Source organism: Ictalurus furcatus, chromosome 4 (assembly GCF_023375685.1).
Source record: "Ictalurus furcatus strain D&B chromosome 4, Billie_1.0, whole genome shotgun sequence".
In the NCBI taxonomy this organism is placed as follows: domain Eukaryota; kingdom Metazoa; phylum Chordata; class Actinopteri; order Siluriformes; family Ictaluridae; genus Ictalurus; species Ictalurus furcatus.
The window spans coordinates 5,446,103-5,470,325 of record NC_071258.1 but is presented as its reverse complement, the minus strand read 5'-3'; the positions used below and the strand labels follow the sequence as shown (position 1 = coordinate 5,470,325).

The window sequence follows — 24,223 nt, the reverse complement described above, 5'->3', positions numbered from 1 at the left end:
GTATATATGTGAACCTATCTGTCTGTATGTCTGTCTATTTGTCTGCCTGTTTCTGTGTCTGTCTGTCTGCTTGCCTGCCTGTCTGTCTATTTATCCATGTATCTGCTTGTCTGTCTATATGTTTTTTTCTGTCCATATGTCTGTGAACCTTCCTGTCTTGCTATCTATCTATCTATCTATCTATCTATCTAGGTAGGTAGCTAACTGAGAGATCTCTGTGCATCTATCCATGTATCTGTCTGTATGTCTACCTATCTTGCTGTCTGTCCACCTTTTTTAATTATTCGTAATAAATCTAGTGGATAAAAGATGAGATGTGTGTGGTGTAGAATCTCAGCCATGCATGACCTGGGCAATAAGGTTGCAAGCAGAAGAAAATATTCAAAAAAGAAAGTTTTATCTTGAAACCCATCATCACTCAGGAGCACGTATGTGTACACACCTTTATGGCGTGTCTTTGTGTTGCTCTTTCGGAGAGCCGTCGTGTCGTGAGCACACCCACATGATGCCTTCTCCCTAATACAACACGAGGGGTATGATGACATTTTGGGGCTTCCATTAAAACAATCTAATGTTCACGTTAATCGTTTATATTGTAATATTTATCAGCACTGACTTTTATCACCCACTGACTGTACCGAACTCGCAACGTTCGAGCCCAGGGGTACTTTCTTTCTATTTATGGGAAGTGTAGCAGCCACATGAGTGCTTCCGCTGTTAGGTCAGCTCCGTGTTTGCTCGCTTACATCTGAACCGGTGTTTGTCATCAGAAACTTGAGTAAAGGTCACGTCTTGGCGTCATGACCAAATATCTGCAATCTTCTCTCTGTCAGGGTTGAGGGTAAGCAGTAGACCTGTGCAGACAGCAAGTTATGTTATAAAGTGTGTTCTAGCAGAGTGCTGTTGAATTCTTGTTTCTGATTGGTCAGAAGGCGTTGACTTGATTTGATTTTCTATAGCAGCAGCTCGCGGTACAGCTCTGACGGTAGTATCGGCTGTAATTCAAAATTGTTGAACATTTATGGAAGGAGTCTCCAGTGTCAGCACTTTGCACCAGTTGGAGATAAAGCTGTAACTTTCCCAACACGGGGAAAGTCTTCAGGATGGAGAACGTTGTTCCTCAGTAAGAAAATGCTGCTATAAGAACATCTCAAGAACATCTCGACTGAAATGTCAGAGTTTAAATCTAATTCCATTCATTTTAGGTAGGCCGTGGTTCACAGATGCAGAGCGTTAATCTCTTGGCCAGCTTTTGCAAACCTGAAGTAAATGCCAAATCTATCCATCATCTTGACTCAGTGAAGTCATCTAACAGCAGTTGGGCATCTGGGATTCCCTGTAGCTTGTCACTTGTCAGTCAGAAAACTGCAGCTTTTCAAGAAAACTGAATAAACCTTTGCACTTTGGCATCGATTCTACAAGTCTCTTGGAACTGGACTGGAGCGCTGAACATCACTGATGCTGGTGGTGGTAGAGAGCGCCGTCTAACATGTCACTCAAAAAAAAATCCCCCATGAGCGTTCGGTTGAGCGTGAAGGCTGTAGTGTGTACATCGAACCTCCAAAGCGTTCATGCCCTGCTGATAGGGGAGGAGTCATCCTGGAGTCACCCTGGTTTTTTATTTTATTTTAAAAGCTAGCATTAGTTCATTAGTATTAAAAAGTCTTGAAAAGTAATGACGCCTTGTTGAGTATTGCATGGAGCTGGGTAATGATTACGATTTGTATGGATGTTTCATTATTGTTTCTGAAAATGGTGTTGGTTTGTTGATGACTGACAAGATTCATGATGGGCATAAATGCTGCAAGATCAGGTACATGATGAACATAAAGGCTTTGTAACGGTGTTTAAAAAATAATAATAATAATAGTGCAATACTAATATCACAAAGCATTATTATATTCGGGGCTTTACAGTTAATGCTCTGGGTTCTGATCGGAAGGTCGGGGTTTAAGCCCTAGCACTGCCAAGCTGCCACTGTTGGGCCCTTGAGCAAGGCCCTTAACCCTCTCTGCTCCAGGGGCGCTGTATCATGGCTGACCCTGCACTCTGACCCCAGCTTTCTGACATGCTGGGGTATGCGAAGAAAAGAATTTCACTGTGCATATGTATATGTGATAAATAAAGACTCATTATCATTATCTTAAATCGTATTGTAGGCATGGGCCACAATGACGGAGCATCAGCTCCGCTCCCCCTCATCGATCATCCAGTGGTTAAGGTTTAGAGGTGGGTTTTAGTTACTGCTCGTAGACCTGCATTACTGAGAAACCCCAGCTCTAAACACTCAGTCTGGCCCGAGAGCTGTGGGGACACCTGATCTGAGCATATCAGTGCTGTCTGACACCAGCAAGTGCGTTAATGCAGAGCGATGATCTGGCTGAACGAGTTCTGTTTAAAAAAACATGACGAGAACTCGGACATTCCTGCAGTGCAATCTGCTGAATAAATCGGACTGCTTAAGCTGACTGTCGGGACTTGCTTCCTGTTTTGAACAAATTAAATGTTAATGAGTAGGCAAGCCCTGCCTTTTTGTTCCCAGTGCTGTGAATTCTTGAGGTTGATCTTGTAGCATGCATGGGTATTAAAAACTCAGCATGGTATCAGCTAAAGGCGATCTTGCTTTAATTAGCAAATTTTATAATCAGATATTTAATTTAACTAGCTACAGCTTTTTGAGGGTCAGGGTGTTAATACTTTTGCTTCTCATTTAGCTTGGTAAAATGTCAATCTAAATGAAGCACGTGGATGTTCATACAGCTCTTCCAAAGTATAGGGTTACATACTAATAGCATATTATTTTAGTATAACTATTATTTTTTTGGTTTGAGACATAGCCCTTACACTGTAGTATGGTGGTATGGTAGATGGTTTGTAACAATTGGAGCCCTAGTACAGTAGTAGGATATGTGGTTTGAGATGTAGCCCAAGACTGAGTATAGTAGCAGGGTATCTCAGTTGGGATGTATGTAGCTGAGTATAGTAGTAGAGTATAGTAGTAGAGAGATTGGAACCTAGCTGAGTGAGGGTTTAGATATGGCTAAGTATATATAGTAAGTAAGTATATATAGTACCAGGGTATGTCAGTTGGTGTATATAGTATAGTGTATATATGGTATACTGTAGTAGGGCATGTGGTTTGAGCTGTAGCCTGAGGCTGAGTTTACTAGCAGGGATTGTTGGTTGGGACTCGGCCGAGTATAGCAGTAGAGTCGTGTGGGTTGGGACTCGGCCGAGTGCGGTAGTAGAGTCGTGTGGGTTGGGACTCGGCCGAGTATGGTAGTAGAGTCGTGTGGGTTGGGGCTCGGCCGAGTACGGTAGTAGAGTCGTGTGGGTTGGGGCTCGGCCGAGTGCGGTAGTAGAGTCGTGTGGGTTGGGACTCGGCCGAGTACGGTAGTAGAGTCGTGTGGGTTGGGACTCGGCCGAGTACGGTAGTAGAGTCGTGTGGGTTGGGGCTCGGCCGAGTACGGTAGTAGAGTCGTGTGAGTTGGGACTCGGCCGAGTACGGTAGTAGAGTCGTGTGGGTTGGCACTCGGCCGAGTGCGGTAGTACAGTCATGTGGGTTGGGACTCGGCCGAGTGCGGTAGTACAGTCGTGTGGGTTGGGACTCGGCCGAGTACAGTAGTAGAGTCACGTGGATTGGGACTCGGCCGAGTGCAGTAGTAGAATCACGTGGGTTGGGACTCTGCTGAATTATCTGGTGATGAATGAAAGAGTATGGTTGATGAGGTGAATGACAGATTTGGACAAGACAAAGCAAATCTCATGGATGTACACACACTTTCCAACACAGACCTGAAGCTCTAGACAGTCTTGCATCAAAGCCATCTTGTTCTTTTGTAAACATTCGCAATATGTCGACCCCCATTTTCATCCCAAAAAAGGCTTTAAAACCACACAATGGGAGTGAATGGCGCCATGTTGTCCATTCATATATGCAGTCATTGGTTGAGACGTGGCTGAATACAGTAGCAGAGTATATGTGTTGGGACATAGCACTCAAGTCGAGTGTACTTATTGTCGATCTCGATACGACACTCGTACCCAAATGAATAACCTACTTTCGTGGTTATCAAAGTGGGGTCTGGGATTTTATTTTTTGTGTGTGTGAGAGAGTTTGGTGCTTGCCACATGGTATCGTGTTATCGGATGTTGGTATCGTGTATGAGTAAATGAGCAAGGATCCCGATGCCTCCCTGTTGAAATGTATGTAGTGTTGCACAGTAGTTGGATATCTGACTTGAGCGTTTTATTCACTTCAGAACGTTTTTAAGCGAAGCAGTTCCCATCATGCAACTTGTTTTAACGCGGTGGTGTTTCAGAATGACTGCATTCACTGAAACAATCTTAATCAGTCTGGTCTACATATATAAATGAAACCGAAGTGCTCGGCTCCCGTCTGTTTTTTTCTTTTTTTTTTTTTTTTTTCTTTCAGAGGTGTGAGGGATGTTTAGGCGAGGCCTGCTATTCATACACAGAGTGGTGAGGTGTGAAAATAAAAAAATAGTTGAAACTACTGTATTCACATCCTTCTGCTTCCTGCCTCAAGTCAAGCACCATGTCTTTTTAGAGCTCAGTGGAAAAACACCACCACAACGTACTTTCACCATCAGCACACCTGCATCTGTGTCTGACTGAGGATGTGGTGACACACAAACATCCTCTAATGGGCGTGAACACTTTCTGTTTTTCACTTTGCTCTCTTCTTATCAGAGCAAACTGTTGTAAGTCTGTTAGAAGATTTAGGGCCTGATTGAAGAAAGCCATGTGATTCGGGGGAAGAAAGTAGGAATAAGTGTTTAAGTGTTCTGACCATGTTGGAATAAACAGTAAGATGAGTAAGTGTATCCGTAAGAGTAATCCAGATTTTTTTTTGTTTTATTAAATATTTTTTTATTGCAGTAAAATAAAGTCACAGATGTATCTCCGCTCACTTTTTTTTTCTAATTGCGAATTCTGACGTTTAATACAGGATGTTCAAAAACGTTTGAACAATAATATTTATATTTGGCTATACACTCCCTGACCACTCACGAGCTTCAGTTAACGTTCACACTGACCGGCAGACGTGGGGAAAGAACGCGATCTCGGTGGCTCTGTCCGTGACATGGTCATTCGTGCCAGACGTGCTGGTTTGAATATTTCAGAAACTGTACATTTCCTACAAAACAAATACCATCCAGGTCTGTGGTTTGAAATGCCGTGTTGATGAGAGAGGTCAGAGGAGAAGGGCTAGACTGGTTCAAGCTGACAGGAAAGCTATGGGAAATCAAATAAGCACTCTTATTCTCACAACCGTGGTGAGCAGAAAGGCAGTAAATGTGAAAGCTTGAGGCAGATGTACTTCCACTACTCCTGTCAGACGAGAACAGGAATCTGAGGCTGTAGTAGAGTACAGACTCACTGAAACTGCGCAGGTAAAGATTGGACAGATATCACCTGGTCTTTTTGAATCTTTACCCGTCCAACTGCTGCCACGTGATTGGCTGATCGGATAAGCCGACACAGAGATTCTACCTATTTCTAATAAAGTGGCGTTTGTATGTGCATGCTGAACACGGACACTTTTGAATCCATGAGTCAGCCATTATCTATCTCTCTCTCTCTCTCTCTCTCTCTCTGCCTCACACAGTTTCTCTCTCTTTCTCTCACTTGCTCACTCTCACACAGAGTCTGTTTCTCTTTGCGTTTCTTTGTCAGCGTCTTTTTCACTGTTTTTGTTGTTGTTGTTTGTTTTTTTGTTTGTTTGTTTGTATTTTTTGGGGTCTTACCATATGTATCTCATTTTTTCAGTTTCTTTTTTTCATTTCTCTCTCCTCTTCCCCTACCATCTTCCACGCTGTGAGCGCTCCACGTGTGTCTTCTTCGAGCCCTCGGCGCTTCTTCGTCTGGAACATGTGTCCCCGTCACAGCTTTTTATAGAGCACAGCAGCCTCAGCTGGGCAGAGAGGCGGAGATTAGAGGAGGAACGATGGAGAATTTGCAAAGAGACGAGAGGGAGAGTTTTAACCCAGGATTCCGCGAGAGAAACGTCGTTCAGAATAGATCAATAGAAATCGTAGATGTCATGCAGAGGTCATGTGGTGTCATGCAGAGGTCATGTGGTATCATGTAACTGTCGTACAAGTGTCAGACTGAGGAATTTAAAATGTATTCTAATTAAAATACTGCCTACTAATATATAAGCTGGCTTGCAGTGAGGGGCTGTAGATTTTGGCTTGGGAAGCTATAAATGCAGTTAGCTGTGTGTGTGACCTGTAGGAGGATCAGAACAGAAGAAACATTCCTCGTACCTGGCGTTTTGGAGTGATGTTTCTGTTGGTTAGGAATGTGGAGCGCGAATAAAACTGGTTTATCCGTTCCTTTAAACAGCCTAACAGTAAGAAGGCTAACCGTTTCTTTTATGTAACCTGGGAGGTATTTACAACTGAATCACCACCTGGAGGAAGTAGTTTGTATTATTCAAAAATCTAAAGCATATCAACTTTATTTACTATCGTGCCACGTTACAATAATGTATAGTCTGTGATTTGCTATAATAGTCACATTGCGCACCTGTTTGAGTTTAATAAGAAACATTTAGACATTCCAGTGAGTGAATTACGCTGTGTACTTTTAAACGGGTAATTAGATATAAAGTTCCTTAAATCTAAAATACCATCGATCCAAATCCATACAAAACGCTTTGTAAAATATATATTAATGAGTCTTTGTTGGTCACATGTACAGTAGAGCACAGTGAAATTGTTTTCTTCGCATATCCCAGCCTGTCAGGAAGCTGGGGTCAGAGCGCAGGGTCAGCCATGATGCAGCGCCCCTGGAGCAGAGAAGGTTAAGGGCCCAACAGTGGCAGCTTGGCAGTGCTGGGGCTTGAACCCCTGACCTTCCAATCAGTAACCCAGAGCCTTAACCGCTAAGCCGCCAGTGCCTATTAGCTAGAAGTTTAAAAATCGCAGTATATTTAAAAGTCCGATTTCATATGGCATCGTGGCGTTTTCGAGTCAGTTTGTTTTCCTCTTATAGAAGAGTGACAGACGGTTATCTCTCCTTGAAAATCGGTTGTTCTTTCTTTGGAGAAGGTTATGAAGAGGAAGGTTAAGCTTAATGCACGTTCTTGATTTAGTTTTACAGCCGCAAATCACCCCTCCTTTCTTTTCAAATCAGACCCGAGCCACTTTCACGTGGATTTCACATGACGTGTCCCCAACACGCATGTACATTTCACTGTCGTGTTCGCCCACCCGGTGCCGTCGGCGCAGCAGGACAACAACAGCAACAACAGCAGCAATGGAGAACGGCCATAGCAGTGACAGTATTCAGTGGGAGGATGGGGAAATTGATGATCTACTTTAATTTGGTGAATCGATTCAAGCGAACCTGGAAGGCGCCGTGAAGCATGGAATGTGAGCGTAGCCTTTGAAATGTTGTCATTATTTTTGACTTCCCCTTTCTGAACCTTGCACAGGATCTTTTAACGAAGGCTGTAGCTCTCAAAACGCGGGTAAAATCTTTCCAGAACTTTTCTTTACTAAACTGAGCTCCTCTCTGAGGTGTTCACCGTAAGGACCTGCTAGCATCGCTGCACTGTCACAAATCACTCGTGCTTTGAGCTTGCTGACGGTGTGCTGTTGTGTAATGTCTGAACCTGAGTGAGCGAGTGCTTTCAGAGAAGTAGGTCTCCGAATCCCTCCGGCCCTCGGCAGTCTCCATCCACTGACTTCAGCAGGAAGATCGACTTGCGAGTGCTTGGTTTGGTTTGGTTTGAATTCAGTTTTATTTCTGTAGTACTTTAACAATAAACATAGCAGCTTTACAGGAATCCCAACGCAAATGCGTGATCAGTCTGTAAAGCACGTAAAGTGCTTCAAAAACCACTTGAATAGAGGGTACGCACGTGACGTCACGGTAGCCGGAACTCGCCGCGGTCACGACCCACTGAGTGGCAGAAAGACTGCGCGGCAGCATCATTGTACAGCATGAATTGTGCAGAAACGCATCTAAAATGGGGAAAAAGCTGTTGTGAGATCGACTGTGCTAACAGATTCAACAAGACTTCAGCGCCGTCTTTTCCCAGAGTGCCAAAAAATCCATCTCGTCCGTTTTTACCATATCGAGCAGTGTCAGTGTAAGCTCTTTTGGCATGCGGTATTCATGTTATACAGTGATGAATAATGTCCCGCAGATTTCTTTTTAAACGCTGCCTGTTTCCACTGATGAATAACGGGGGCTCATTCCTTCTCTGACCGCGTTTTACCTTCACAAATATATAAGCTAACGTTAGCGAGTGGAAGCAGTGTTCGCTACAAACAAACTAGGACCAGCTAGTTTACGGTTTACCGGATAAAATTATAGAATACGATAAAAATATTTGTACATACGTGTCCGCATACAACCGGAATGTTTATTGGTTTAGAAACTGAACTAGGGCCAAGCGTCATGGCTTTTGTACGCCTTCAGGCTTCGGTTAGTGTATTTCCCCGGCGTCGAAATCAGGTACATATAAATATCAGGAGAACCGATTTCTGGCCACATGCCGATGTCCATGGACCACAGGTTCTTGGGCAAGTTGTAAGAATCACTGTCGAGTCCAACTGCCTGTAATTTAAGCTGATAATCGTTAGTTATACTCGTGTTTTCGCAGCTTCGTCTGATAAAACCAGCCATTTTGCTGGATGATTTGCCCTCAGTCCGGCCGAGGGGGGCGTGTTCTGGCGGGAAAGTGACGTCAGTGCAGAAATTTTACAGGGTCACACATGATGTGTGTTTCGATTTTTTTTTATTATTATTTTTTTATTTAAACTGTGTACCTTTGGCCTTTTGTGCTTGTGTGTGTGTGTTTCAAAAGTCTGAGCCAGCTGTGGAATGCATTTGCTTAATGCGAGTGTAATCCTGCAGTGCGACTGTTACGGATACGGACAGATGGATAGATGACGGACGGGCTAACTGAGGAATCCTTATCTCATTCCGGTTGTGTACTCACTCACCTTTCTGCCTTTTTTTTTTTTTAAATTTTAATTTAGTATGGACCGCTACCTGATATTAAGGGTACTTAATACAACAACAGTCATCAGGATCACAAAGATTCTTCATCGCATCAAAAAAAGAAAACCGTTTTTTTCTGCATGTCGCAGCGCTCACTTTGTGGTTTGGTATTTAGATTCAGTTTGTTAGCAATGTAAGAAGAAAAAAAAAAGGGAGCTTTAGACGCATCCCGGCGCCTTGGGTTCGCGCCTCAACCAATAACAGGGTCTTATTTAGAAGTGCGAAACTCTCAGACGTGTTTGATCGGCTGTGGCAGGGGAAACACTGTGAATCAGCGTTTTCCGACGAACAGAGAAGAAACCAGCGTTTGATCGTGTGATTTCACCTGTCTGTATCTATCCGACACCCACGGATCAGAGACGATCACGTCTGGTTTAAGTGGTTACGAGGTGTTGCCATGACGCTACCCTGTTCGCTTTTATTTTTATCATCTAACTATGAGCATGAGGTGAAAATACTGATCTTGGCTGAGTTACTGGAGAAGATCTTGCATAAAAGAAAGATGACCCGTCCTTTCCCGAGTGATGGGATTATAAAATACGACCGCGCTGAGGAGTAAAGTCAAGCAGGGCTAAGTGTTTACAGGACGTTCGGTATGAGCAGGTTGTGAATAAAACGAACACAGGACAGTGTTTATGATTACAGCAGCAGTTCTTGGGTACAAATCTGCATTATCCAGGAGAAGCAGAGGCAAGTCTTTCTTCTTTTTTAAAGGGAAGTGCTATCTTTAAGGTGTCCATGTCGTCCATAGCAGAAGAAGGTGAGTCAGAAGTGCAGAAAAGAAGTATGAGGATGAATCAGGCAGAATCAGAGAGGAGCCACAGCAGCAGCAGTGTCTCAGGATCACACGAGAGGGAACAAGAGTGAGAGAGAGAGCCTGAGAGAGAGAGAGAGAGAGAGAGAGAGAGAGAGAGAGAGAGAGAATGAGAACGAGAGAGAGAGAATAAGAGAGAGAGAATGAGAACATGAGAGAGAGAGAGAGAATGAGAGAGAGGGACGGACGGAGAGAGGGAGGGAGTGAGAGAGAGAGAATGAGAGGGAGTGAGAGCGAGAGTGTGACTGAGAGAGAGAGATAATGAGAATGAGAGCGAGGGAGTGAGAGAGCAGGAGAGAGAGAATGAGGGAGAGAGAATGAGAGAGAGAATGAGAACGAGAGAGAATGAGAACGCGTGAGAGAGAGAGGGAGTGAGAGAGAGAGGGAGTGAGAGAGCGAGAGAATGAGAGAGCGAGAGAATGAGAGAGAGAGAATGAGAACGAGAGAGAGAGTGCGTGAGGGAGAGAATGAGAGCGAGAGAGAGAGCAGGAGAGAGAATGAGGGAGAGAGAATGAGAACGAGAGAGAGAGTGCGTGAGGGAGAGAATGAGAGCGAGAGAGAGAGCAGGAGAGAGAGAATGAGGGAGAGAGAATGAGAGAGAGAATGAGAACGAGAAAGAGAGAGTGCGTGAGAGAGAGAGGGAGTGAGAGAGCGAGGGAGAGAGAATGAGAGAGCGAGAGAATGAGAGAGCGAGAGAATGAGAGAGCGAGAGAATGAGAGAGCGAGAGAATGAGAGAGAATGAGAACGAGAGAGAGAGTGCGTGAGGGAGAGAATGAGAGCGAGAGAGAGAGCAGGAGAGAGAGAATGAGGGAGAGAGAATGAGAGAGAGAATGAGAACGAGAGAGAGAGAGTGCGTGAGAGAGAGGGAGTGAGAGAGCGAGGGAGAGAGAATGAGAGAGCGAGAGAATGAGAGAGCGAGAGAATGAGAGAGAGAGAATGAGAACGAGAGAGAGAGTGCGTGAGGGAGAGAATGAGAGCGAGAGAGAGAGAGGGAGCGAGAGAGACTGAGAGTGAGAGAATGAGAGAACAAGAGAATGAGAGAGAGAGAGAGCGTGAGAGAGAGAATAAGAACGAGAGAGCGAGAGAGAATGAGAGGGATCGAGAGAGACCGAGAATGAGAGAATGCGAGAAAGAGAGTGAGAGAGAGAATGTGTGAGAGAGAGAGAGAGAGAGAGAGAGAGAGAATGTGTGTGAGAGAGAGAGAGAGAGAATGTGTGAGAGAGAGAGAGAGAGAGAGAGAATGTGTGAGAGATAGAGTGAGAGAGAGAATGTGAGCGAGAGAGAGAGAGAATGTGAGCGAGAGAGAGAGAATGTGAGCAAGAGAGAGAGAATGTGAGCAAGACGGAGAGTGAGAATGAGAACGAGAGAGCGAGAGAGAGAGAACGAGAGAGCGAGAGAGAGAGACCGAGAGTGAGAGAGAGAGAAAGAGAGTGAGAGAACGTGAGAGAGTGAGAGACCGAGAGAGAGAGAGAGTGAGAGAATGAGAACGAGAGAGAGAAACCGAGAATGAGAGAATGCGAGAGTGAGAGAGTGAGAGAGCGTGAGAGAGAGAGAGAGTGAGAGAATGAGAACATGAGAGAGATTATTAGGTATGTTTTTTCTCATAGTGTTTTAAAATGGTGCACGTGTGTGATGGACTAAAAGCTATTTTTGCTAAATAAGGCGTCATGTATAATTAGCAGAAGGGAAGTGTCTGCATTTCAGCTTGCTGCACTTAAGCTGTGAAACGATGATGCTCACAGACTCTTACTAATGAGGCGAGTTTTATCTGCGTAGTTTAATCGTCTCGAAAGTGTTCATCTGGTCCGTTGTTTGTGGTAAAGTTGAAGTAAAAAACAAATCACTATATTCAGCTAACCTTCATGCGTTTTGCGTAGGATGTCTGCGCTCAGAAACGCGCCAAAAGAACCGTTTTTTGTTTGGGATCCATCCATCATACGGAACTGCTGATCCTGTACCTTGACCCTAGCTTCTTTCCAAGTGGAACAAGTTTGAATAAAATGATCATGAGTCACCGTCAGGTGTTGACCAGCCACTTTTATTATTGGAAAGTCACCATAGCAGCATGATTCAGGCTGTTAAAAGTGAAGTGCTGTTAAATAATGTCCATTAGAGGGAGCCAGAGCTTTGAATTAAAACGTCCTTAGATTTCATCCCTGTATATGGATAGAAATATTCTCTCATTGGGTTTATTTGCTTAAATCATTTTACCTGGGTTACATTTTAATGTGTGTATATATATATATATATATATATATATTATATAATTTTCCTCAATTAATTTCTTTACCTCGTAGAGTTAATCATAGCCGTGGTGTACGCCAGTCCCAACTGCACTCTCGGGTTCCTGTCTAATGACTTGAAAGTGAGCACGTCTACCATCTTGGCTAGCACTGGAGACAGGAAGTGGGTGAGACTATGAGGAAGCAATGGGCAGAGGCACTCAGGAGATTTCAAAAGCACAGACTGCACGTCTTTTAAGGAACAGCAATGCACATACTTTGCTGTCAGAAACTGTTGCCAGTCGCAGGCCGTAATTCATCACTGTGTTAACATTTACTGTAAATGGGAGAGCATGGAGTCATTTGGATTGCAAATGGGAAGCGCATATTATGCTGATTTGACCGCTTATAGCAATAATCATCAAATTTTATTGTGTAGTTATAAAAGATTTTAGATGAATACATAGATATAAGAGTAAGAGCACTAAATAGGACCATCTGAGATGCTCCCGTACGAACGGGTGAATGGATCAGCTCGTACAGGATTTCGCAGAGGTATTTGGTGATTTTGCGATGGCTCTTGTTTTTAATTCGCGATGCAACTTGTAGAGTTTGTTTTTTTTGTTTTGTTTTTGTTTTTTCAGAAAACGTCACTTTCTCAATGACGTTTGTTGGTAAATGAGACCTTTTAGCTGTTCAACGCACTTGAATCGGAGAGGGATTTGGCTGAATGCGCGTTGTGATGGCGTCACATGACGCGTCTTGGCCCAAATCTGCAGAAAATCTGTGGTAATTCTTGAAAAATCACAAACGCCTCCGAATATTGCAGCATTCACTTGATGTTTGTGTTCATTCCTGCGATTGCGAAATCCCGGAGGAACCGATGAACGAACGAACGAACGAACGGCATAAACAAATCTAATTTTGGTCAGAATGATCAGCCAGGAGAAATAAAACACTCGTGGCATGCTGTTATTGAAAAATAATCAGTAACGGCATTGTGTAACGTGGTCTGACGCGAGGGAGGCGGAGTTACCGTTATCGCTTTTACTCCCTTGACTCCCAGTCATGAAAGTTTCACACAATTTCATATTAAGATTTGTGTGCAATAGAATTTAAACTTTATAGCGTAGTCCGTGTATTTAAAAATAAATAAATAAATAATACAGTAATTCATGAGTTACGATTTGAAGCCTATCAGTCGAAATTCACAGTAGTATTCACAGTGTAAGCTTACACAAACTCAGGAACTCTCAGAGGAAACGGATGCTTTTCCGAACAAAATGGATTTTCCTGAAAGCCACGTTTCTGGTATGAATGCCCCTACGAATAATTCACGAATAAATTCCTTTCTATCCGGCTTCGCAGATGAGGTCCATTGTCTTGCCTTTACTTCCTAATATCTGGATAAATGTAATTGTATTTCAAAAGACTCCCCTCTCCCCCCAGTAATGGCGTTTGGTTACATTATGGACTCTGATTTAAACCTCCATGCCTGTTCTTAAGTTTTGAAATGTCTATTATCGTGACACCACAAGACCTGCCCTTTCTGAAGGACTGCTAACAGAAGCCGTGCGCGGCGTGGACGAGAGTGTACGTGGTTAATCCGATTCCTCCCCGTCGTCACGCGGGGTGTGGAAGTCGTTAACTCGGCTCTATATTTGGATCGGGTGTCATGGTAAACGTGCCGCGTAGGACACGAGCTTCAAGCGGATGATTGAAACCGACATGGCTGTGCATACCTGTTCAAATATACAGCTGTGCTCTTTACACTGTAGTCTGAAACCAGTGTTTGGGTGTATTTACACTTTATAAGTGATGTGGTGTGTATTTCTGATGTAACAGCTTGGATCTTTCTAACCTCAGCACAGTAGCTCTGGAAGACTTTTTTTTTCCCGTCTCTCTCTCTCTCTTTCACTCACTCCAGTGTGTGCTTAGTCACTGCCGAGGCTAAATTTTGCTGTTTTTGGCTTTATAGCGCTGGCTGCTCTTGGGTGGAGTTGTGTATAAAAGCCACACCTCTAAACCAAAACCTCAGGCTCTGTGTTCAGGCAAACAAAGCCTTCAGTGTGAGGGAACAAAGTCGCAGTATGTGCACGCAGACGCTATTTGATTTAAACTTTAGCAAATATGTTCTAAAATAAATCCCGTTTGCCCTCGTGTGTCTGGGTGTGAGAAAGCACAGAGAGAACGTTCAGGGGTTAAAAACATGGCCGCTGCTTTTCTTAGTCTGTGCTGCGAATGTACGCGTGATACGAAAGGCCTAAAGTATAACCCCAACTGACTAAATATATAATATCATTCGTTACGCACACGAGGGGGGACGGACGGACGGACGTGAAAACCTAGACGTGCATTCAGAAATAGTCCAGTGTTCTGGATAGACACTCAGATTAATTATCGTAATTGGATTGGATCGCGTGTGTGTCCTTGTCTCTACGCGTGTCTCCACTGTCCACGCCGTCTAGTCGTATTACAATAGAAACGGTCGTTTTCTCGCTTCCGAGATGTCGTCGTCTCACCGGAGTGCGTCTTGAAATGAAAAGGACGTCTCTTTCATGCCCAGTTTTCTCGGACAGCTAGATTACCTACTAATTCTGGATTATTTAATTCAAATCCTCTCTGCAGGAATGAGGTTTAGAAGGACTGGCTCTTATTCTGTAAATAGGTGAGGTTCTTCTTTTACTTCTTAGCACATGACCGCACGGAGGACTAGATTTCAGGTTCAGCACACTGCAAACTGAGGAACTTTCCTCAGGGCAGCGTTGCGTTCAAGTTTTTCGGGACACTGTTCAAGGGTTTTCATACGACAGCTTTCACCCTCGTTTGATTGAACTCGCATGAATTTCTCATGAGTGCATGTGTCACGTAATTAAAGAGGTATAGCACCTCTTTTTTAAAATTTTTTTTTTATTATTATTTATTTCCACTTACCGTGGTATTGTTCCAATAATGGTGTTGCCCAAAATCCATTTATAATCCATAATATAACTTTAAGGTATAACTTGAATAAATAACCGAATGAATAAATATACACGATGCTGTGTAAAAGTCTTATTTTCTTCAGTGCAAATTTTGTTCATGTTTATTTTATGACTTTGTCATCACTGAGTCAGTACAAAAAAAAAAAAAAAAAAAAAGTCCCTCCAGGATTTCGCAATTTTTGCAATCACAGAAATGAACACGAAATCAAGCAAACGCCTTGCGATTTTTAAAAAAAAAAAAAATTTCTTCAAAATTACCGCAGATTTGGGCCAAGACGCGTCACATGACGTCATCACAACGCACGTTCAGCTAAAACCACGTGTGTCGAACAGGAGTACAGCTAGCTAAAAGGTCTCGTTTGCCAACAAACATCGCTGTAAAAGACCGCGCTAGACAGTCTCGTGCGAGTGCGCGTTCGCCAGTTCGAGTAGTTTTGCGGAAAAAAGCTCACGCACGTAAAAAAAAAAACTCCGCAAATTGCATCGCATTTTTGGCTGCAACACTCATTTTAAAAAAAAAAAAAATGCTAGAGAAAAATGGTTGAACGTCAGTAAAGAAAGCACCACATTACGTAACAGACCACTTTTTAATGAATGCTGCTGGGTTTTGCATGCAACAAAAAAAAAAAGAAGCAATTCTCCAGAAGAACCGTAACAGATTGTCGAAGATGCTCGGTTAAACTTCCCAGCTGATGTCCTTATAAAACTGCACGAAGTGTAGCCACACCAGATATAGACTTTTAGTTTAGTACCGCCTACTGTTCTTTATGTTATTTAATTTTTTGTAGATTTTAATTTTATTATTTTTGAAGGCATCTTTGCTTTACAGCATTTCTTTGCGTGTTCTGTATTTATTTATTTTTTTATATATACCACCATTATCAGCGGGTTAAACAGTTTTCTGCTCTTTAAGATATACAGGGAAATGCGTTGCAGTTATTGTTAGCGGTAATACATTACAGATGCCAGTACAGAGTGAAGATTAGGTTGAAAAAACTCTGCAGTATTCCTTTATTGTACTATCAGTACGATCAAAATGTCGGTATCGTGACAACACGAGTCAGGGCCGAGGGTCTTTTGGAGATACGGCAGTGTTACATAACCGTTTGATAAGACCTGAGCTGATTAGTGTCCTCAGTGGAATGTTCAATGGAGAACAAAGACGAAACGTCCTGGGTATTTTGTCTCTGTCTCTGGATTTGAAATGGTTCAGGTTTTCACTTGGAGAACAGACGAGCTCCAGTTTCAGTCGAGTAAGCAGTGACTCTTTTTAATTAGTTTATTCTTTTTTGCAGCATCTTGACTATTGACTATTCAAGGTGTTGCGCAATTTCTACACTGTTTTAAATGTAAGCAAATTTGTTTGTGATCTTGACCCTGTTTACTCCTTTTGTACAAAAGGTCAGATTTTCCGTGAGTCTTATCCCTTCCGTGGAAGCACATGTTTAGACACGCCAATGGATTTGGTCTATCACACAAACTTATGGAGTCTGCCGGCTCGAGTGCGCACTCGCGTTAAAGCAAAAAAGGGGGACATACCAACTACTAAGAAATTCTGAAATTCATGTAAATATTTCACTTTTCACTTCAATTATTGCTGAGAATATCATTTTTAATGAAAGCCTTTGGGTTAAATTGAAAAACAATGCCAAACAGAAGCATTTTTACTGGTGGTCTCAGACGTTTGGACCCCACTATATATACAGACAAATATATATTTAAAAGCTCATTCTTTAAAGGTTAAATGGGCTTTTGGGATGTAAACCAAAGCCAGATTACACCGGGGGGGGGGGGAACCCTACGCAACACCTATAGTTCAATTTCTTAATGGTCATTATGCATATACAGTAGTGAAAAGTGTAATAAAAGGATTATTATTATGGTATTTAGCCCACATGCAGAACATACAAATACCTATACAATGTTTTCATTGATTTGTATATAAATTCAGTGTATCCGCTTCATTATTTATTTATTATATATATGCTTTTAAGAAGTACAATGTAAAACATTTCAGGTGGTTAAACTTAGAAAGGAAAGTTCACCTGCTGCCTTAAAAACGTGAGTAAACTCAACTTGAAGATAACCTTTGTTTCAACTCAAAACCTTACGTTTTTACAAGTCACAACAATGGATTCTTTTAAGCTTGATGGGCGGCTGTGGCTCAGGTGGTAGAGCGGGTTGTCGACTAATCGTAGTGTTGGCGGTTCGATTCCCGTCCCACGTGACTCCACATACCGAAGTGTCCTTGGGCAAGACACTGAACCCCAAGTTGCTCCCGATGGCAAGTTAGCGCCTTGCATGGCAGCTCTGCTACCATTGGTGTGTGAGTGAATGTGGAAAAAACGATGTAAAACGCTTTTGTAGAACCGCTAAGGTTAAAAAAGCGTTATATAAATGCAGAGTTAATTTTTGACAGCTTGAGTTCAATATCAAAAACTTGTCCTGACAATTGGAGTTAAAGAGAAGAAATAAGTTCACATAGTTCGCCGGGGCTATCGTGTTGTTTTCCAATGTATTCATGACCTCTGGTGTTTTCCTGGTAATAAATATTCGAGCAGCGACACAGGTGCACCACATGGACTCCGTCTCCTCCTCAAAGCCATTCTTTTCTCAGGAAGCCCACAGCTCTCTCTCTCTCTCTCTCGCTCTCTCTTTTTTTTTTTCTTTCTTTTCTCTCAATAAAATTTGAGGAAAGTGCGCTGGCGGTTTCCCATCGAGCGCATAGGCAATGCAGCGCCTTATCGAAGCCGTGCATAAACACAGGAAAACAGTGTGTGAACATGCAGTCGTCTCAGAAGAGGAAGCGGTTCTGAGGAGTACACAATACAGTACAGCTTCCTGCGTCTTTCATTTATTTTCATAGAGAAAGGAATTGGTGAAAGCGCTGACTTCCAACGTCTAACCCGTAATTGTTCCCTCAGCACCGATTAGCATTATATAATAACATGTTGACTTTTTTTTTTGGTAATATCGGAGCACACATACAGAAAAAACGACTGCACGGGGTACATCTATATTATATTAATTTCAAAAATTGTCAATTTAATGGGTGAAATTATTAAGGTTTTTCCAATTAGTATTCATTTATTTGCTTGAAATACCAGTCCATTTTATAATAATTTAGCACTTATTTAGCTCGAACATATCTGATCGAATTAGCATGATGAACATGAGCTGAATTAGCTTAAGCTGGAGAGAGAAAAACATAGAGGCCTACTTTTACGTGCCAGTCAAAGTAGAAGTGTAAGTGAGTACAGAGTAGTCGTGAGTTCTGAAACAGACCTCACATGTATCTTTTAACGTTTTTCCACCAATCAGGGGGAAAAAGGTAAAAGGTAACGAATCCAAACCCAGGGCTATCCGTATCTTGGCCAGGTCTCCGTGTCAGGAATCCTCATTAAATAACTGCCACTGCTGGGCCCTTGAGCGAGGCCTTTTACCCTCGACTGCTCAGTTGTATAAATGAGATAAATGCAAGTCACTCTGGATAAGGGCGTCTGTCAAAATCCATAAATGTGAATGTACAGAACACTCTCTGGAGGTTACTGGGTGGTGACTAGTGACAGGCATATGTAGTAAAATGCTACTCGGACGTTTTCCAATGAACTACGTGTATCTCATTTGGCGTTAAAGGTGAAAAATTCCTGTCTGAACAAATTGCATTTCCATCTTTATAATTAACGTGCGATCTTTAATGACTTCCAGTATTTCATATTTCGTTGACATTTTGGGCTCTTTTCACTTTGATTACCGGATTCCTACATTACCCACAATGCCCTTTGACTACACACTGATGGTGGTGCCAGTGGGATTTATTCCTACCAAAAGAGAGCGATGCAGCAGCACTTTAGTCCTTTAATCTGTCCAGCTCTCTCACCTCCTCACCTGTACACTCTGCTCAAGCAGCTTTCAAGCTAATCGTTCGGTCAACCGAAGATTTTAGCAGGAGGAGCTCGCTCTATGTTTGAAGCAGTTTCGTCACTCCCTGGATGCTCCAAGGCGACGATGACTAATCATTGACTTCTAGGCCTCCTTATCAGGAAACGAGAGCCTTATCCATGCACTGCAGATCCAGCTGAACACTTTCGCTTCCAGAGCGTTTGTTAGTTTGCGCTGTGCATGAGCGTGTCTGATTTCTCTCAGGTCGTCGAAGTATGGAGAGGAACCCGTTTCTCGACCTCCGAGTAATGCGTTCAGAATAACAACATGGCAGAGGCGAACAGAGATCCAGCGAATGATGAGAGCGGTCATGAGCAGTCTCGGCATATTCTCAGCTCGCTGTTTCACAGGTAATGTGTGTGTGACTTGCAGCTTGTGTGCATGTGGCCTATAAACCTAAACCTATAAATGCTTCAGTAGCTGTATCCTGAGATCTCAGTCTATGTCTTGGGCACACAGTGTACACGGTGTTCAGAAGGTCAGAAATGAAATCTTTTTATTTTGATTCTTCAGACTGACTTGTGGCTAGGATCTAAGCATGTGCCGATATTAATACGTTTTTATGTTGATTATATGGAAAATAATCAATGACAAACACGCAGCAGATTACAGCACGTCCTGAAGTGTTGTATTTCTCTAATACGCGTAGTCGTAGTCGCAGAGAGTGACGTACTCCAGCCAATCGGAAACAATCTGACACAAACAGGAACTGCTACATCCATGATCAAGATGCAGGGAAGCAGTTAGTCTTTCTCAATGTCTCTTGAGTCATTTCAACAGAATCCAAATAGATTGTGTTTTGCAATACAGTAGCTCTCATGTGGCAACAATGCCATTTTAGTAACTAACCGCATCGAAAGACAACGAAGCAGCTGCAAACGTAATCTGCGTTTGAGTTAACGAGAACAGTTTTCAAAAATGTTTTCTCACTTGCCAATAATCTCAATTCGACCTAGTATGATCATTTGTGCTGGCCACATAAACAATCTATAAAGAGTAACCGATTTGTGATCCCTCCAGCATTTCACGGTTTTGCGATCGCAGAACTGAACACAAAATCAAGCGATCTCCACAATAATCAAGGAGCTTGCAATTTTTCAAAATGACCGCAGATTTTGGCCGAGACACGTCATCACAACGCACATTCGGCCAAAGCCCTCGTCGATTCACGTGCGTCGAACGTGAGTACAGCTAAAAGGTTAGTTCAAAGACCGTGCAAAACAACTTCGCCAGTTCAAGTAGTTTTCCATAGGGATGCACCGAAATGAAGAAAATTCTTGTCCGAAACCGAATACAATGCAACGCAAGGACGAATACCGAACGCGGTTTTTCGCATTTATTTTCCATTTATTTTGCCATTTTTTTCCCCCCCGTTTGCATAAATTAAATACGCTTTGTACTATTTTGTCTTGCGTTTCAAAGAAGAAATAAATAAATATTTTCAAATTGTAGTTTTGTAATTGATGACTGAACATTTTGTAACATTCCCTCAGACATTATACCAACAAAGCACAATATAACTTTAAATAAATTAATTAGCAAAACAAAAATATTTTAATTTGGCCATCTTTGAGCCCCACCTGCTTGAACTGACTGCTGAAAGAATGTAATGATAATTAGTCTTTATTATTATATACATTAGAGCACAGTGAAATTCTTTTCTTCGCATACCCCAGCCTCTCAGGAAGTGAGGGTCAGAGCGCAGAGTCAGCCATGATACAGCGCCCCCTGGAACAGAGAGGGTTAAGGGCCTCGTGGCAACAGTGGCAGCTTGGCAGTGCTGGGGCTTGAACCCCCGACCTTCCGATCAGTAACCCAGAGCATTAACCGCTAAGCCACCACTGCCCCCATGTAACGTACTCTGTACACCTACAGCAAAAAAAGTGCATTAAAAAGACTGCAAAAAAGTGGATGAACCCACAACAAATGAATAAACGTCCTAGACATAAGCCTATTTAATTCAGCCACAGATGGGTTGGGTGTGCTGGGACTGGGATGAGGAACTTTCCTTTTTGCCGCCGCCGCCGTGGCTTTCTCGTACTCTGCATGCTGTTCGGTGTGTCTTGAATTTAAATGATAAGCTTGTAGTGCTGTACGTTTTTGCAGATGCACCCCCTCTAGACAATTCATCAGAACAGTGTTTGCAAACGGCCGTTTTTGTGTCTTTCTCAGACACTTTAAAACGCTTCCAGACTTCCAACATGTTTGCTGCGTTTATAAAGCGTGCACGCGTCCCGCTCTACACTGGTTGCTATTTGATCGTGTTGTCATTGTTCGGTAAAATTTATTCGGCCTTTTTACTTATTCTGTCTTTTTACGTTTCGGTTGCCAAACATACGGTGCATCCCTAGTTTTCCACAAAAAAAGCACAAACGACTTTTGCTGCATCGCGAGTTGCATGGTAAATTTTGTTAAAAGCCGCAGCAAAATCGAGCATTTCTGACTGCAGTCATCACAAAAAAACTCCGTGTAGTTCAACGGTTAAGACGGACTACTGATCGGAAGGTCGTGAGTTCAGTGCCCATGAGCCCTTATTGCGCTTAATGCCCTTGACCCTCAACTGCTGTTGTTAAAAAATGAGGCAAATGTAAGTCACTCTGGATAAGGGCATCTGCCAAATGTCGTGAATGTAATGTAAGGTAAATAAAAGACATCCCATATAAAGAACCCCCCCCCCCCCCCCCCCCCACACACACACACACACACACACACACACACACACACACACCGGAGTAGTTTTGTTTAAGTAATTTGTAATTGGAATAATTGGTGCTAGTTAGTAGTTCATAAACTCGAACGTAGTAACCACTGGACTACGATAGCGCCACTATACGATAATATAGCATATACGAATGACTGCTGGAGCGACCGTCTGCTGCATTTGCGTCAAAAGTCTGGTGTGACTACGGTTTTAGACAGATCTCCTGATCACCGGATTGAATTGAACAATCTAGTTCAGGAGCACAAATGCTGCCTTCTCTGGACTAGAACACACACCTAGTGGAGAGAATACGACAATAAGTGCCCACTATCGTAAAACATGGTACGTATATTGTTCGACTGATTATTTGGACATGCCCTCTTGATTGTTTTTATTCTTAGTCTATATCTCATTGTGGTGTTTATTTATTTATTTATTTATTTATTTTTTGTCAGAGCTCTAAACATTTGCAGATGTCTCCATCAGCGTTGATCTAATTCAGACTGCTGTAAGCCTGTATCTAATTCCAACAGCTGCTGTGGTTTTGGAGTTTTTTGGGTTTTTTTTTTTTTTTTTTTTTTTAGAGGCAGGATATTTAGAAGTGACTATTTTTGGAACGAATGAAGTACTAGACATGCTAGAAAGAATTCTGCTTGCAAAGAAAACACACAACGCCCTCCGTCCTTCGTCACTGCTTTCGTAGGCTGGCTCCGTATTTTCTTTTACCTGGAGCTGCAGTGAAAGAGGCCTCTGTTCTGCCTCGGTCTCTTCAGCAGGCCCCGTTCTTGCACCCTCAGCAAACGCAGGCTGTTTAACTTTTCTGACCAGACTTGGATGCCTTCCTTTTTTTTTTTTTTCCTCCCTCTTCCATGCCTCCTTTTACTTCAGCCTTAAAGACAGTTGTGTGTGTGGGGGGAAGAAAACTGAGCAAGGAGCTAATTAGAAGGTCATCTCTAATGTAGACCTGTGCAGAACTCTGATCTGACATCACCATCAAGGCAGTTTTATAAGCCGGCTGTGCACGACGCGCAGATGATTTCAGGCTCCTTTCTAATTCGTCTGGTTTTACGATGACGTGCGTAACCAGACAGCCACACTGATGTCATGCTCCTCCGAGTGAGACGAGTAAAATAGCTGGACGGTGTATTTTCTTAAAACTTGTCCACTTCCGTAACTTATTTTAAAGGAGTGGAAATATTTAACTGGCTTACTCAGGGATATTTATAGCTCATGGCCACTGTAGACTATAGTCAGGTTTAGGACTGACCAGAATAGCACTGGGGAGTGATCACACATGAGGATGTGAATACTGTGCATTCAGCGCACATTACAAATAGGTTTAACAGCTTAATGATTCACTTTTAGTCCTTTAAATGAATGCTAGGATATGGATTGATGTCAGTATGATTTCAGTATGCCGTGGGTTACCGTTACCACCTTGATTATTTTCCCGTAACGCCACATCCGGATGTTTAATTTATTTACATTTACAATTATGGCATTTGGCAGACGCCCTTATCCAGGGCGACTTACAGAAGTGCTTGGAAGTCTCTATCCATAAATACATCCTGATACTGGTTCAGTAGGTCACGGATTAGGAATTCCATCAGTCTAACGAAACTCTGGAGAGGTAATATAGTAAGAAAAGCACACAGACAACGCTTGTTTGTTTTTTAATTAAAGTGCTAATCTAAGTACTTCCAGAAGAGGTAGGTCTTTAGATGTCGTTTGAAGACTGCCAGTCTTTAGGGGAAGTTCATTCCACCACCTAGGTGCCAGAACAGAGAAAAGTCTTGATGCATGGCTTCCTTGTACCCCGAGAGATGGTGGGACCAGTCGAGCATTGCTAGCGGATCAGATGGCGCTCGGTAAAGTGCGGGGTGTGATATGAATTTCCCAGCGTTTCAATTTTATTCTTTTTTTGTTAATTAAAGAACACATCATACTTTTTTTGTCCATTTATAGTTACGTTTAATGTTGTGGAACGTTCACAAGACAAGTTAGTTCTTGTTATCACTTATGCTCTCTATAGCAGCTCTAAAGAGTTGTTCCCTCACAAGCCTCTGCGATTTTTCGTAACTTTTTATGTTAATAACACACACACAAACACCCAGCATGTCACGTTCCCAAGAACCCGGAAAACGCAAACCCATCTCTTCTTAAGACTTTCCATTGGAGGGAAACTTGCTGACTATTACAAAGCCTTGACACTGGAGACTCCTTCCACAAATGTTAAATCAGCACCATCTTACAGATTACAGAAAGTGTTACCAATATCGCCGAGTTTTCATTCGTCTTTGTTAAATAACCGTGCATTTTTAAAAACGTTAATTGTTAGTCCTCGATTCGGTGGAGCACAAATCCTTGTGAATTATCTGTTGCTATAGAACCGATATGTAATGGCGCGATCATGTTGGAGCTGTTTTAAACTCCGTTGTTACTCACGCTATCGGGTGACTGAGTAGACATTTATTGGAAAGCTATTAATGTACCAGTAGTTTAATTTTAGTTGCTTTT

At 42.6% G+C, this 24,223-nt stretch overlaps 1 protein-coding gene across 2 annotated transcripts in view; it reads left to right on the top strand.

Annotated features, from left to right (window-relative positions):
* Nucleotides 1-24,223, top strand: part of mob2b (MOB kinase activator 2b) — a 56,290-nt gene that overhangs the window by 7,010 nt on the left and 25,057 nt on the right. The window contains exon 1 of one of the 2 annotated variants that reach the window (XM_053622628.1): nt 18,270-19,355. The exons of the other annotated variant lie outside the window; for it this stretch is intronic. Coding sequence (XP_053478603.1) covers nt 19,273-19,355 — 83 coding nt within the window. The 5' untranslated portion in view covers nt 18,270-19,272. Of the gene's footprint in view, nt 1-18,269; nt 19,356-24,223 lie in introns of those variants that run through there. 2 annotated transcript variants of the gene reach the window in all.